Here is a 16,410-nt window from a genome sequence, read left to right on the forward strand (position 1 = left end):
GAAAATTGTTGTCAATTTGTCAAAAATTTTATAAATTATATGTTTATAAATTATATAGTGATAAGAATGGAGTATTCACTATACTAGTATATTCCAATCAAGATGATCAAAGTATAGACTTACACATCAAGTGACGTCAAAATATTGAAGGTTGAAGGAACCTGCTGGCACAATATACATATATAAAGTGACGTAAGCAAAAGATTTCTTTAAACAACGGGAGAAGGAGTATGAATATACTCAAAAGAGAATCTAACGTTGACCTTCCATGTAAAGATTCACATGTTCTTTTCGGTAAAAACGCAACTCGGAAAAAAATACAACTTAATGGCTGTTTTATACATATGCATAAATATCTGAAATTATTCTTGAGATGTTAATTAGACAGAAAAACAGTGTTAAAAAACGGGCAAGTATGTGATATTATTATATCCTTAACCATTGAAGTGACTTAATTGTACTTTTAAATCTTTTTTTAAAAGTATGCACCTGAGAAAAAGTTTGCGAAATATACACTATAATCTTTAACTTGCTAGTTACATTAAATATTCTAGAAGAAAAACGTTAGCATAATATATTTATATATATATATTAGCATAATAGAATTTATATTTTCTAAATACTTTTTTTTATACATAAACTTTAAAATTTTCAGAGTGGCAGAAATACGTGAAACGTATTAAAATAAAGCTATATGGACCGAATGCAGTCAAGCAATAATAATCACCGCATTATATTCATTCGTTCACCGGATAGAGCATATCCGGTCCTTGAATAATGCTTGTGGTCAAAGATACTATACTAAGCAACTTTCAAAAGGAAAAATAGAAAATGTAAATAACGATTCATTTAGAAAATTATAATATAATTTTCAAGATTTTTTTTATTCATTACAATCGCAGAATTTGAATATTCTTAATATAAATGTATAATATGTGCATATTCTAAATTAAATTTAATATTACTAAATTAATTACTAAATTAATTATCCATGGCGAATTTTCATAAAAGATAAAAATAATTTTATTTTTCTTGTCTTATGTATTACTTTTCTGATTCTTTATTTTTTTTTTATACTTGGATCTTCTGTTTCGTAACCGTGTGGAGATATTGGATTTCTAGCAGGATTATGAAACAAAGTGTGCTTACCATCACCCCATGGGAAAGGCTAGGATGAAAATATTTATAAATCATGTAGACAAGTTTTTGTAAAATTAGTTACAAAATATTATAAAATTGTCAACCATAAAAAAATATTCAAAGCAAAAAAAGAGAAAATATAAAGAATAGAGAAGAGAAAAAGTGTCAAATTCCTATGGCGAAGGCAAATAGTTCATAAGACTTCATTAATCGATTACCGCACAAATGGATTATTCCGAGATGGGAAAAAGTCTCATTAGGTAGAAGAATCAGTATAAAACTTGAATGTTACGCAAAACTACGCATATTATCGATTAATTAAAACATGAAACTCAATATTATACCTATATATATTATAATTATATTATAATATATTATATATTATATATATATTATAAATATTAAAAGTGCATAAAATACAAAAGTTCATTATTTAATTAAAAAAAAACATGTATTAAATTCATTAGAAAATTAAAAAATTCATAAGTAGAAAAAGAAAGAGCACCTTAACTATTCGCCGCAAATAAGGAACATCACGGAATTCAGGTCTTGGTTCCTTATCCCAATCCTTACTCTTGTTGTAAACGTAACACGACATAATTACTACCGAAAGCAATCCAATGCAAGTTAATATTTGCCAAATCTTTTCTTCATGAGTATACACTATATTTATAAAATCACTTATCATATCATTAAATAAAATTTATACAAAATTATTAAAATTCATCGATAATTATTAAATTAAATTAATATTAAATATTAAAGATGAAAATTCAATCCAACTGCTAACAATTATTATTAATTGTTTTCATAATGTTTTATAAATAATTTTTAAAAATTTTGAAATAACGTCATATTATATATATTATTCAACACGAGAATAGATAAAAAAAAATTATCTGTTTCAAGAATAATAATGCAATTATCATTCGAATATATCTTAATAAATATTATTTATTAACAGTAAATATGTAATGCATTATTGTTGATATTTATATTAATAAAATAATTTTAATTTGAAAATATTCCGATCTCTAAACTAAATTTTTTATTATTTTTAATTATATTTTTCTTTTGTAAATAATCATTTAAAAATTATATAAATATTTTATTTCAGAAGATAAAAATCTTACCTTCAGGAGGACAATAATCTTCTATACTTGGACAAGGAGTTGATGTACATATGAATGGAGTATCACCAACGGATGGTAGACATTTTGTTATAGGTTTGACACATTCTTGTATATGTTCAGGCTTTTTACAGGCATAAGGATCTTTAGTACAGCATTTAGGAATTTCTTGTTTCGCAAGTGTTTCAAGTTTTATCTTATCACATTCTTTTAATTTTGACTTATTACAAGAAGATTCTTTGGAAGAAGAATAATTACGAATATTCTTAGAATAAAATTTTGCTTTACATAAATCTTCAGTCTTCCATAAATCTTTACATAATGACTTTTCATAGGATGGATTTTTCATAGAAGAATAAAATTTTAACATCGATTTTTGAATACATGAACTATGGTATTTTGCTGAAGGACAAAATTTGTTGGAAAACTTCCAAGAATGGTAAATTGGCGCCAAAGGGAACTGCAAAAAGATCGACGATCCACTGTTGAACAAGAAAGCTCTTCTTTCGGCATACATCTTCATATCACCACAATACTCATGATTATTCACGTACCTGTTTCTTTCTGAAACGAACTTTAACTGGAGAACGTCAGAATCATTAAATTTCTTCTTCAAACAAAAACATGAATATTTTCGTTGGTTTTTGATATGTCGACAATGATTGTAATATGCAAAATGCCAATTTTTTTATGTTAAAACAGAAATTTTACTATTTATGCTAATGAATTACGCAAGATTTTGTAATTTAATTAAAATCACAGAACTTTTTACAATTCTTCTATTTATGAATTTTAAACAGAGTTTCGATAGTTTTCTTAATAAAGATACAATTTTTTTTTAGTTAAATGAAAAAGGAAAAAAATATATGTTACACAGTGACATTTTCATTGATTGAAGTTAATTGTTTTTGTACAATATATTTAATATTTAATACTTAATATTTAATATTTAATATTTAATACTTCGAATAAAGATTATTGCTCAAAAAATTGCATAAGAATTTTATATAAGAATATTTGTTAGGAGACATGTCACATATTACAAACCAATAATGATAAACCTTTTCTAACAAAATATCAGTTATTTTTTATTACAAACTTTAAAAGAAAATTAAATATCGCGTATTATTGCTATGTCAATAGCATATTCTATTGTAATGTAAATTTAATAACGAATTATTTATATGTCGAGAGAAAAATAAGAAAAAAGAAAGAGCTTTATACCTCCATTCATCATAGGCAATTTTTCTTTCGATTCATATCTTAAAATATTATCGAGACAATTTTTGATATCTTGAAAACGATATTCTGTGCTCCAATTGTCTCTTTTCTCGTTCATGAAACTTCTTGTTTTTGTCAAAAATAACATTTCAGTATTCGGTTTGATTAATGCAGATTGGATTATTCTATTGCAGGATGTTAGAACTTTTAGTCTAGATAAAAGAGAAATTATCGCCATATTATTTTTTTTTGTTGTTTTGCGATTTATCCGAGCTTCTCGCGAACAAGGTTACGGTTTTGATACATCTTTCCGGTAAGAAAATGTATATGGGTGGTTATATCAGGTATTTGAATCGCACATGACGAACTCTTTTGTCATGTGAATTCGTTCTCTTTTGTTCCTTCGATCATATTTTCACGTATACGAATATTTCAAGAATTCGTTGTATATGTGACATTTCTGTGGCAACATTTCTCAAATCAGTTGGAAAACTTGATAAGAACATATCTCGAATTCTTTTCTTGTTCTGCTTTATATCAGAAAATATTTTCGTACATACTATTATTGATACAATTTTTACATTGTATTTTTTTTGGATAAATTTTTTTTTCTAACGGATAAAATTAATTATTTGGAAAATTTTCACATCCTGTATCCTGATTCTAGAATGGAATAGAAAACACGTGTATTTTCCACGCTTATCTTTGTTTCATGACAAACATCGCGCATCCGCCACAGTATGCAGCTCTTGTGACGTTTGTAAATCAACCGTATTTATAGCAGTCCTTCCGCTCTTCTGTTTGTACTCCGTGAAGTTTCAATCTGTGTTTCGTGGAAATTCGCGGCGTAACTTCAACGCTGGACACGCGCTGTTTAATCAGGTACGTGCAATATTTGCACAAACATTTTGTATATTAAGTCATATCACTCACAAATTTTAAATATCTTATTTTATAGACAAACATAAAATTTTTAAATATGTTAAGTCGTTAATAATTAAATTGTTCGTTGAAGGATTTGTTTTTATAAATGATTCGTTTCAATAAATGTAAATATTAAAAATGTTACGTTAATAATTAATAATTATCTTGAAATACTTTTTGAAATAATCAATTATTTTTTTATTAATTTTCTTTGTGTTTTTCGAATTAATATAAATTCGAAGAATAGTTCTATTAATAAATATAAAATACCTCGTATAATTAAATGCGCAATAGGATAAATGGAACAGCAAATAGTATTTCAAAATGTAGTTAATCGAAGCGCCAGGATGTCTGAGATCAGTAGTAAACATGTAGTAGTCAGTATATCGCAATTTGTATTAACGTTCCAATATCGGGAATAATATTTATAATCATTAGTTTTATATATATTCTATATATTTCATGAAGAAATGTGCGCATAATAAATTTTAGAAGTTTTTTGAATGTTTTTTATGAAAATTAAATTATAAATTACGAAAATCATTTTAATGATTAAATTTCAATATTGTAAACTCCAAAAAAAGAAAGAAGTGAAAATTTTTTATAATAAATTTGATCTGAATCTAAATCTGAAATTTTTATCATGGCATTAATGGATCAAGATTGAAAGCAAAATGCAAGAGAGCGGTGATACAAAAGAACAGATAACAGTAATTTAATGTCGAATATACGAAAGACTCCTAAGATCCATTTCTTTCAATAAATTCTACAGAAAGTTCGTCATGTTCCAACTTCTTGATGGAACCTCGTACCTTTGACATTAACCAAGCAATTTTCAAGGAAAACCCTAAAATTTTTACGACTCAAAGTTATAAACTGAAAGTTCAAGGAATGTATAGTTTTGACGTGAAAATATTGCGAGGTATTTTATCATTGTAAAATAAGGAAGCATGAGGAAAAAAACATAAAAAAAAGAATCGTGAATTATTCTAATTATTCTGTTGATAGCAAAAAAATGGAAAGAATAGCGTGACTGTCTTCTTTATTAAATTGGACTTTAGAAATGCATAGTCAGTGATAATTTTCACAACATAAAAGATCCACCTCGAGAAAATTCAATTGGCCGTCACGAGGTTGAATGAAAACAAAATAATTAATCTTCCGGCAAGGACTTCGTTGATGGAATCGATTTTATGCGATGACATCGCTGCAATTTCCAACTGGCTATAGGATCGATTGCGTTCTAAATAAATATTACTTTTGGTAATTAATTGACGTCATATTAATAATAATTTTATAATAAAAATTAATAATCTCACAAATACCATGAATTGCAAATATTTATGACATAATTAAACTAATTACAATTTTTCTGTAAAAAATATATCGATAAAGAAAATAAATGAGAATGTAGAATGGAAATGATGAGGAAGCCCAAAAAAAGAGATAGAGAAGACTAAAAAAATCTTTTTTTGACCTTATTTTATTTAAAATCAATTAACAAAGAAAGTCAATTAAATGAGATTCATTTAACAAAATGAATTTCCACAATATTCTTTCTTAAAATTAATAAATTTTTTTCTTAGGATAAATTATTCATATTTACTTCTTTAAGTTAGAAAATTCCAAAATAAATAAATAATGATCATGATAAATGATCATATAACTTTCGAAACGGAACAATTTCTCGCGATCGAAAGAACACAATCATGAAATGGCGCAAAATGGAAATGATGATAATTATTGCCCGACGATAGAGCAAAAACAATAGAATTGTGTTCAACTGCCGGCTTCTGGAAAACAGGGATATGTCGATGCGTCTTGCGCGGTAACCTTTGACATTTCAAGAGGTCGGGTCGAAGCGTTTCCACCCTTTTGGTCTAGGTACTCCTAGGTACAGCCCGTTTTTCGCTGGTCCGACATCCGGCCATATAAACATGTATACATTACGATATAAAGAAAATGCATAGAACGCATGTGAAAAAAAAGAAAAAAAGAAAAAAAAAAAATAATCGCGCACTAGCAACGAACGATCGAGAATTTTTTCATTCAGTTGGCGAATTATAATTGGAATGTTACGCAAAAATCTTTTCGGTTTGCGGTGAAGGACGTAATGAAAGTAACCCGAGACGAAAGCGAAACTAGGTCGATGAAAGTCTTTTTTTTTTTAATTCCCTTTTTTCCCCTATTTTAACGAACTTTCCAATTTACGTGTAATTGCATGGTGATTAGAAAGAGCATGGATTTACTTGAAATGTCATTGATACTACATTTTGATTTGATAGAATGTAACATAGGATTCCCATATATTGTAAACGAGATGAAATCTAGGATACTGATATAATCATAATTGTGAAATTATATTATTTCCGCACTTGAGTATAATGGAATCTTCTTTAATCTTATTTTTTATCACAGACTGCAATTGATAGAAGTTGTCTAGAAAAAAATATTTTAATATCAAATATAAATTTATGATAAACAAATTTTCGATTTTAAAACAAATTTTTCTATTTAAATACTGCGTACATTTAATGAAAAATTTTATTTAAATCATTATTATTCAATTTATCCCATTTATAATCTAATATTTTATCATGATATGGTAATATCACTCACAGTAATATTCATAAAAATTCTTAATATCAAAAGAATGCGGAAAGAATATTAAGACAGGCTTCATAAAATATTTTTTAAACAATAAAATATATCAAAACATACAAAACAGCAATAACGCAACAGTATATATATTTATAAAAGAGTACAATACTTTAAAATATCCAAATTTAAAATACTAACAAAATAACAGTTTATTCTTTAAAATCCGAACATAAAAAATGCGTAAAAAAATCTTGAAAGATTTAATTAACACAATGACTTAAACGATTGTATAAATTGCATTCGCGCTGCGTGAAAACTGCACTATCAAATGTCAGCCACGAGGTGAACTTTGCTTGTTCGCTTCCATTTACGATTAATGTGCGGAGGGAAGAAACAGAATCTCTCTTAAAGGGTAATTGCATGCTTGAAGACTGAAACGATTCAATTTCAATATAACAAGAGTCGAAGAGAGAGCCGTTCGTAATATCGATATGGACAACCACAATCTATAGAGAATTGCTTGGATTTCCGATTATAACTAACGAAATGTCATATAATAATTAATTGACTTAATAATTTCCTAAATTGAGATATTATTTTTAAGCATGTATTTCTTCAATGTAATTAGAAACAATCATAAGAATTTATTATATTCTTGATGTATTAACTTCTAAGTATTTCATAAAAATTTCGTGAAAAATATTACATTATAGTCTGTTATATACTTGTGAAATTGTCTTGCATTAGCTCCCTTCACAGTTCATTATCAACGAAGTGTATTACGTTGACATTAAGGTGCATTTACAGGCTATCTTTGCGTGATACAGCTCATATGATATTAATGAAAACCGTTACCTATGAGAATAAATGATATTAACGCGTATTAATTATACAGTAACTTTTTATAATGATATAAAGTTATAATATAAAATTATAAAAGATTAAAATAAAGAATAAAACTAAAAAAATAATAAAATAATTAACGAAAATATTGAAAATAAAATTTTTTGCGCATTATTGAGCAATTTAATTCTGAATTATAATTCCATTTTATTCATAATTAATAAGAAATTGTTTGTAATTTAAATAAGTGGATCGAGAATTTTATATAAAATAATCTACATGGATCATGATCTTAATATTTCTCTTGAAATTTATGTGTATATTAATATAATTAATTTCGCTCTTGTGAAATTTTCGGCATAAATGAATACTATCGCCGTAGATCATACTGCTAATTACAATCCATATAATTAGAAGTGATATACATAATATGTAAATATCACAATATGTGATATTTAAATTCGTCGAAATAAAATATAAATGTTTAAATAATCAAGAAGAAAATTTTAAAAAAATTAAAGAAAATTGAAAAAAATTATTTTTAACTAAAAGTATTTGAAATTTAAAATATCATATACATCTGTGAAAATATTCTATAGTGTTAATTTAATTATAAATTTATATAAAAAATTGACAGATTTACAAAATAGTAAATTTGAGTTTAATCGATTTTTCAATTTGTTGGCGTCACTAGTTACGTCATATATACAAGAATGGAAAATATTTGATATAATTCCAACGACGTAGCTTTCTAACCCTTTAAAGATTGATACAATATATATATATATAAAGTAAAAATAACTGAATTTATATAATAAATGTAATATATGCACAAAATTGCTATCATTAATTCTATTATATTTTTTTTTATTTTGTTAAATAAAAATTGGATTCTGTATTTTATTAAATTGCATGAAATTAGGAAAATTTTATTTGTTAAATATATACGAATTTTATAGTAGAATAAATTATTATCATAACAATATCACAGATTTGTTGTCTTTTCTTAAAATCATTTTTTATTTATTTAATTAAAATTAATCGTATATAATAATAATTGTATATATATATAATTGTATATAATAATAATAATATAATAATTGAAAAATATATTTTATTAACTAATTTTAGCAATTTAAAATAGATTTATTATTATTAGAATATTTAAATTTATAAATTTATTAGTATATAATAAAAATATGATGCAAATAATTATATTATAATCGAATATAAAAAAGATCAATATTATTCGAAAGGTTTCAAGCGCTTATAGATCTAAATGTCATGAAGTTTCTTATTTCAATTACATTCTTTCAGAAATATGATAAATAAACAGATCGAATAAAATATATTAAAGTTTATATAAAAATTAATTGTTTCTTCAAATTCATAGATTATTTTTTAAAAAAAAATATCATAAGAAATAAAAATGATAATAATTGAAGTATATTTAATATATTTATAAAAATTTCTATTATAAAATCGTCATAATAACACATATTTAAAAATTAATATTTATTTCGTTACTAACAAAGAACTATTTATTTAAAATTGTTATATAAAATCAATATATAAATAAATAATTCATATTTTGTCAATACTAGTTCTGTATAATAGAAATATATTGATTATAAATATGATAGTTAAATTCTTTACAAACTAATCGATTAATTATGGTTACGCTGTATCATGTATAACATGCATATACATACATACCAATTCAGCGACAGATTTCATCCAGTCCTCTTGTTTCTTCAGTTCACTTGTACAATAGTGTTCACATATATACACATACAAATGAAAGCAATCATATGCAACTACTGCGATTATCCTATTGTGAGGTGTCTATCGTTTTTGTCTGGTTAATCACGACAAAGATAGAGGAAAATATGGAGTAACTCTTCCTCAATCAGTAAAGCAGATTCAACCAGTTCTGATACGACTATCGATGTACTTCTTCCCGCGTACAGCGGTCCAATTTAACGAGGTAACTAGTCATTTCTAGATATTTCTAATTATTTAAAATAATGATAATTTAAAATATAATAGCACATAAAATTAATATAAATAAAAAAGTACTAAATTTTTAAATTTATATCATTCTATCATTACATTAATTTTTATTTCACAGCCCTTTCACAGATTTAAACAGACGGCAACTACTATTTCTAGTTTTAATGCAGTTGCAATCCTGTTTTTTGATAAGGTTTGCAATATCACCACAAGAGTGCGCTAACAGCAACTCAATAAAATCCAAAGAGCGCCGGACGGGCGGTGTTCCGCGATGCGTGATGAGTTTGACAGCTCCCGCGTACTGAACGTTATTTAAAAGTAAGAAAAAAAAAATCGATCAAGAGATGTGGCTAAGAAAAAATCCTTAACACGTTTCTGTATGCATCTATGCGAGATCATCTAATATGGGAGAATGGTTGGTCATAGAATTATTACGCTGATACTTTTTCTGACAAGTAAGTAGTAAAATTTGCAAGCATAAATGCACCTGCGGATCAATGCAATACTATACATTCGGTCTTTGTGCGCTTGTATACGTGCATCATATAAATCGGGCTAAGTGCACGATCGTTACGATTCAGGGTCGAGTTATGCAAATTTTAACAAGTATTTCAATTTCCTGAACAAATTATGTGTTTTTCATTCTTGCATTCTTGAAGGATTTAATAAAAACTAATAGTATAACAGCATAGCAATCGTAATTTTGTATTTAATTCTTTAGATTTTAATTATTAGCATGAAAATTTATAAAGTACAAAATGATTTTTTTAAAAAATATAATATATTTAAATAAAATTATATATATATATATAATATATGTCTATATTATACATGTATATATCAAATATTCACTAAACACAATAAACTGATTTCAGAATTCGATGTCGAATGTTTAATATTTTTGTTTAATTTTTTCAATAAAGATTAGTCATATGCATTAATTTCGATATATTTTATAATTTTGTAAAATGTATCTATGTTCATATTTTTTTTAAATGCATTTTTATATATATAACAAAATTATGATATTGATATTTTCTTTTGATTAATCTTTGAAATAATAATTAAATTTAATATATAAAAAATATTAAATTTTAATAATTATATATAATTTTATTTATAATAAATATTGGAATATATTGAAAAAATAAAAAATATATATATCTTTATATAAAATTATATATATGTAGCATATATCAGAAATATTCATTTAAAATTATTTAATATTTTTAATTTAATAATTTTATAATGTTTAGCATGGCACAAAGCAGCAACTTTAGTGCCAGTAAGATCTGTGGCTATAGATGTAGGTCAGAACTTAACATTAGCATGTGCAGAAGAAGATGCACTGCCACAAACAGGAGAATCCATTGGGGTCATGTGGATAAGGGAAGGACGAGAAGATGGACAAATTGAAAGACTAAAAGTTGAGCCTAATGGAGCTTTGGAACTTATTAATGTTAGTGCACATGATGCTGGAAACTATTCATGCACTTTAGATGATGATCATGATGCTGTTAAAACTAGAATTAATGTACAAGTTAGAAGTAAGTTATTTAAATATAAATGTAATTTTTAAAAAATTATATATTCATATTATTATTTTTTTAGCTCCTCCTCCAGCTTTACATAATGTATGGGTTAAACCATCAACAATATTGGCAAATATTCTTTGGGAAGTAGCTGGCACAGGTGGTTATCCTATCATAGATTTCACTGCCGAATATCGTCTTAAACCGAATGAGGGTGAAGAACCAGAAGACTGGAAGCCTATTCTCCCAACGCACATTCCTCCAAATTCTGTAAATAATTTTTCTTTTAATGAAAAGAAATCATTTTTATGCAACTAAATGTTGCATATAAAACTAAAATAATAATTTTATAGAGGCAAATTGATGTGTATCACTTGGTGCCAAACACTACCTATTCTTTTCGAGTGTGGGCAACAAATCAATTAGGAAGAGGAGACATTGTTGAGGTTGATGGTCATACTCATCATAGTATTGAAGAATTGGGTATATAATATGAATTTAGTATTTTTATATGATTCTGCATGTAAACATTAATATTTATATAAAATGAATACTATAGCTTATTAATTATAATTGACAATTATTTCAGAACTTGCAAGACATCTCTTAGCAGGTGTAGAAAATTTTGATACTCGTGTCTGGGTGGCAGCAGTAGGCATAGTTATGGGTACACTTATGATTCTTGGTATAGGTACTTGTTACCTCCTCTATCGTGAGTGCAAAGTACCCTGTAAGCATTTCCTGGTAACTTTATCTAAAAGCTTTTGCTTCTACTCTTTCTCTTTCATGCTATTTATTTCTGCTGATGAAATATTTCCTTCTATGTAAATAAATTATTATGAAATATGCTAAATCATTTAATTTTGAAAAATATAATATAATTATCTAGAAAATGAAATCTGCAGCAGAAACGATAGCATCACTAACCACTTAACTTATCTATGGCCCTGATCTCTAGCTTTCTTTACATCAGCTATTTTCTTCTCAATCAATTTAATGCTATTCTAATATAGTGTCAATTATCTTTCACTAATATTTTCCTACTGCAAGCGCTCTGCAAATTAGCATTTAACGAATTTTCTAGTGTTTAACTTTAAAAATTTACTAGCATTTAATAAATTTTCTTATCCATATTGACTTAACAGTAACACTTCTGTAACTTTTGCACAAAACACTTTACAACATAAGGCACTAATCTGTAACATATTTATACCTGTTTATACAGTTTGCCTGTCAGTAGCACCTTTCTTACTTCTTATAAGAATGAAATCTATAACTTATGAATGAACTTTATCAGCCACCAAACTTATTCTATTTATGTTAAAAATTTTGTATCTTACTTTCTATTGTTATGTATGAAATTAATAAGCTTTGGTGGTTTGCATAAAATATGTTATGCAGAATGATTAGTGTCATGAATAGAAAGTATTGATAGTATTATAGAGCATTATGGCCTAGATAATATTATGTGCTATTAGTACATTTTTGATTATTTGATTAAAAACTTAGATTAAAAATAGATTAAAGATTAAAGATACAAATAACTTTGCTGGGTAAGCAACATTTATATACATATAAAAGAATTAATATTCATTATGTTCTATTATATATGTAAAAGAATTTTTTTGAATTAAGAATATTTGATTGTCAATATAATATAAATTATTTTTAAATATTTATGGCCCTGCAAACAACTGGTAAAGGGAGAGGGTAGAAGCTAATATAACTCATGATCTAGGCCAATGAAAATTAATCTCCGTTCCCGAATTGCAGCGCAGCTGGAGGAGCAGGAAGTGATTGAACTTGTACCAAATATCATTCTGAATCCAGGATTTTTCGACGAAAGAACAGAACACATTCCACAAGATGAAAATTTTAATAACCAAACCACTACACGCTTAAACAATAATAGCGTTGTGCAACCTATGCGACTTTAGCGATTAAATATTTAGATTTCTGTGGCTAATTTTTATTAACAAGTGGCTTGAGCACAATTTATGTGTCACCTTAAACGTAAGTAACTGGAATTATAAGAGGCCTCGAATCCGCCAAATGTCACGAAGCGTAGACTCAGATAAGCAATGAAGATGATAATTACACAAAAAGGAAATTTATGTTTATAGTCAGAAAATCATGAGATGCATCATAAACTCCGAATATTTTAAGGAAGTAAATTTTTCACTTACAATACAATGTAAAGTGTTCAAAGCATATGTAAGACTCTGCTAGGTTTTGTGAAATGAAGTAGCACATTTTTGAGAATGTTTATCAGGATGTTCTAAAAATTAAAATTCAATATTATTGCTCAGTAATCGAGCTTAAACTCAAGAACTCCTGTAATCGAAAAAAAAAATTATTCTTAGTAAGACTGTAATTCTAAGAACAAAAGACAAAATTTCCAAGAAACTAAAATCATACGATATTAATATTAAGTGGTGAATCTTTGTCTTATATCCTGCATGAACATGTTTTTTACACTATTATTTTTAACCATTATCATCTAATGAAAATGAAATTTTAATGGACAATATCATGCAGGAAGTAAGATTTTTGCTAACAACACACATTCAATCATTCAATAAATAAATTTTGTCAAATACAAGGTATGATAAAGGCTTGCTTACTGCCGTTTTAAGGTGTGCAGAAGTTATTGGTAAAAAAGTTCCTTTTGCGTGTCTTTATAAAAATTTTTTTTTATTTATTATTATTATAAAAATGCTTTTTTTTTTTTAGATAATATTTTCTTCCAAAATAATTAAAATTACAAAAATTAATGCACCATATACTCTTTCTGGAAAAATCCTGCGAATCAGAAAATGTATAAAAATCATATATAATTATAAAAGTCATTTTATATTTCTTTCTAATAATATTATATTTCTCATATTTTTAACTTTGCATGTGATCATTCAAATATATTTCAATATAATATTTCAACATGCTTTTGCACTACCTTAATAACAAATGCAATATCCACTGCTATTATAAAAAGCTATAAAATCAAATTTCATCAAAAATAAATTTTAACAAATATGAAATGGCACAATTCTGATGAACAATAAATTTCAATACATAAATTTTTTTAGAAAAGTTAAAAACACTCATTAAAGCATTATAATATCTAGCAAGTAAGAATTATTCATAAATTTCATACATTTGATTAAATTCATTCCATTCAGATTAATAGTAAATATAGGGCAAAATAGAATAAGTTAAAATATTTTGGATATCATCTTTGATAGAAAGTTTGATAATAGATCATCGAAATAGATCTTTTCCAAATATTAATTTGTTATGAGAAATATCATCTCATTCAAATTACATACAAAATTTAACTTAGTCAATCAATAAGGTTGATGATTTTGATAAAAGTTCTTCCTGTACAAACAAATACATAATTATTTTCCACAATTTACATGTAGTACCATATCAGAATTCATCATTATGTAAAGTATATTATAAATATAATAATAATGAGTGCTTAGTGTTGAGGCTTTTCTTAAAAATTACAAATAAAATAGATTTATAGTTATATTACTTTTTTAAAAGAAATTTTTCTCAGGAAAGAAGATAAATTTTATTTATTCTTCTTTTATTATTTTTTGTTAATTAATTTTGTTTAGAACACCTTAAGTGATGGATGTGGAAATGGTTGTGGAAATTGATTCTCGTGTCTATTAGTCTTTCATGTGTTACTAGTAAAACTCATAATATAAGAAACATAATATCTTAACAATTCTACTTAAAATAATTATATAAGTTAAATATTGCTTTTGTCAATGTAAAAGATACTGACAAAAAGCAATTTGGTGCACGCAGGTTGTATAAATATTGGTTGTGCGTTGTTACATTGAAGCTTTGTGATCTGTTCCTCTCTAAAATATAATCTTATAGGGGTGAACAGATTCAATTCGGCTTCGTACTATGCACTCTGTGTTGTGAATGGTATATATATGCGCTAATGAAAAAATAATAATACGATAACAATAATGATAATAATATAAATATATATATATATATATTTATATAGCCAAGGCATCATAATATTTTAGCTATAAGCAAAGACAATTTTTTATATAAATTAATAATAATGCTGAAATGCAATGATGAATATTTATCTACATATTCATATACTTGGGTAATTTTATGCTATGATATCGAGCTTCAAAAGTGATCCAGTAGATGCTCATTAAGAGTATTTCATGTAGAATATCATGTTCCTCTTTCCATTTAAAAGAGTCATGTTTTTTATTCTCTTTTTAAAAAATTACACAAAATAATCTTCATATTTACAAATCTTATTCAATGTAATATTTTTGCAAACTAATAATGATTTTAATATTATTTTTCTATGAAAATAATTTTTTCTTTCTTTATTTAAAGAATAATACACCATATTGGTTTGAAACATGACTCTTTATTCTATCATGCACATTCAAACTATAATCACTTGTTTCTTCTGAAGAATATAAAATATAAATATATATTTCTGCTGAAATATATAACAATAGATGTATTGTAATTTAAATATTTAACTGTCTCTATCAAAGCTGTCTGGTGAAGGCATAGATTTTGCATTTAGCGGCATTAATAATGTGGTGAAGCCTGATAAAAAAAGAAGTATAAATGTTACTTGATATATAAAATGAAAAATTATTCTTATAACTATCAGCTGCTATGAAAACTAACAATAAAATTTAATCCTCTGATTTTAGGATTCTGCCATTGTATACCATAGATTTGCATATCTACCTATAGAAACAGTTATAAAATAATTTCAATTATATTAGAAATACAATCAATAAAATAATATCATTAAGATCAAGATAAATAGTAGGATAATTATGATTTTTTAATTAAATAATCATTATTTTTTTAATATCGTATAAAATATCTGTTTTCTGCAAATCAAGTATTTAAAATTAATTATGATATTAACAAAATTTATTATTAAGTTAAATAAATCATAGAATGTTTTTATCTTCCTATATAAAAAAATGATCAGA

The 16,410-nt window shown here is 25.7% G+C and overlaps 3 protein-coding genes and 1 long non-coding RNA gene across 9 annotated transcripts in view; 2 read left to right on the forward strand and 2 right to left on the reverse strand.

The window, feature by feature from the left end:
• The window catches only part of LOC105736890 (uncharacterized), a 1,930-nt gene extending 628 nt beyond the window's left edge, over nucleotides 1-1,302 (forward strand). The window contains exons 2-4 of the long non-coding RNA XR_015292394.1: nucleotides 59-413; nucleotides 656-833; nucleotides 1,108-1,302. This is a non-coding gene — a long non-coding RNA (uncharacterized LOC105736890). The remainder of the gene's footprint in view (nucleotides 1-58; nucleotides 414-655; nucleotides 834-1,107) is intronic.
• rdgB (retinal degeneration B) overlaps nucleotides 1-9,716 on the reverse strand; it is a 23,672-nt gene extending 13,956 nt beyond the window's left edge. The window contains exon 1 of the mRNA XM_086909402.1: nucleotides 9,576-9,716. The gene's annotated coding sequence lies outside the window, so the exon portion shown is untranslated. The remainder of the gene's footprint in view (nucleotides 1-9,575) is intronic.
• On the reverse strand, nucleotides 866-4,174 carry LOC100867546 (uncharacterized). 4 transcript variants are annotated; one of them, XM_086909424.1, is made up of 5 exons: nucleotides 3,495-3,893; nucleotides 2,825-2,850; nucleotides 2,274-2,730; nucleotides 1,646-1,803; nucleotides 866-1,168 (listed from the first exon to the last, which is right to left on the reverse strand). In XM_086909424.1, exons 1-5 carry the CDS (start codon nucleotides 3,727-3,729, stop codon nucleotides 1,061-1,063), a joined length of 984 nt encoding a protein of 327 aa, XP_086765550.1. In that variant the 5' UTR covers nucleotides 3,730-3,893; the 3' UTR covers nucleotides 866-1,060. The 4 variants fall into 4 exon arrangements, with proteins under 4 accessions (XP_086765550.1, XP_086765551.1, XP_012348974.2 ...); XM_086909425.1 differs by having other exon boundaries at nucleotides 2,825-2,844; nucleotides 3,495-3,867; XM_012493520.3 differs by having other exon boundaries at nucleotides 2,274-2,834; nucleotides 3,495-4,174.
• LOC100866989 (contactin-5) lies at nucleotides 9,705-14,494 on the forward strand. Of its 3 annotated transcripts, none has more exons than XM_012493523.3 (7): nucleotides 9,705-9,846; nucleotides 9,991-10,327; nucleotides 11,129-11,419; nucleotides 11,484-11,674; nucleotides 11,758-11,887; nucleotides 11,994-12,134; nucleotides 13,178-14,494. In XM_012493523.3, the coding sequence occupies exons 2-7, from the start codon at nucleotides 10,285-10,287 to the stop codon at nucleotides 13,339-13,341; spliced, it is 960 nt and encodes a 319-aa protein (XP_012348977.1). In that variant the 5' UTR covers nucleotides 9,705-9,846; nucleotides 9,991-10,284; the 3' UTR covers nucleotides 13,342-14,494. The 3 variants fall into 3 exon arrangements, with proteins under 3 accessions (XP_012348977.1, XP_012348978.1, XP_012348979.1); XM_012493524.3 differs by having other exon boundaries at nucleotides 13,183-14,494; XM_012493525.3 differs by lacking the exon at nucleotides 11,994-12,134 and having other exon boundaries at nucleotides 13,178-14,036.
• Nucleotides 14,495-16,410: the final 1,916 nt, after the last annotated feature.

The sequence above is a fragment of the Apis florea genome, unplaced genomic scaffold (genome assembly GCF_048593485.1).
Source record: "Apis florea isolate Af1SG1 unplaced genomic scaffold, ASM4859348v1 contig_3158_pilon, whole genome shotgun sequence".
Classification (NCBI taxonomy): Eukaryota; Metazoa; Arthropoda; class Insecta; order Hymenoptera; family Apidae; genus Apis; species Apis florea.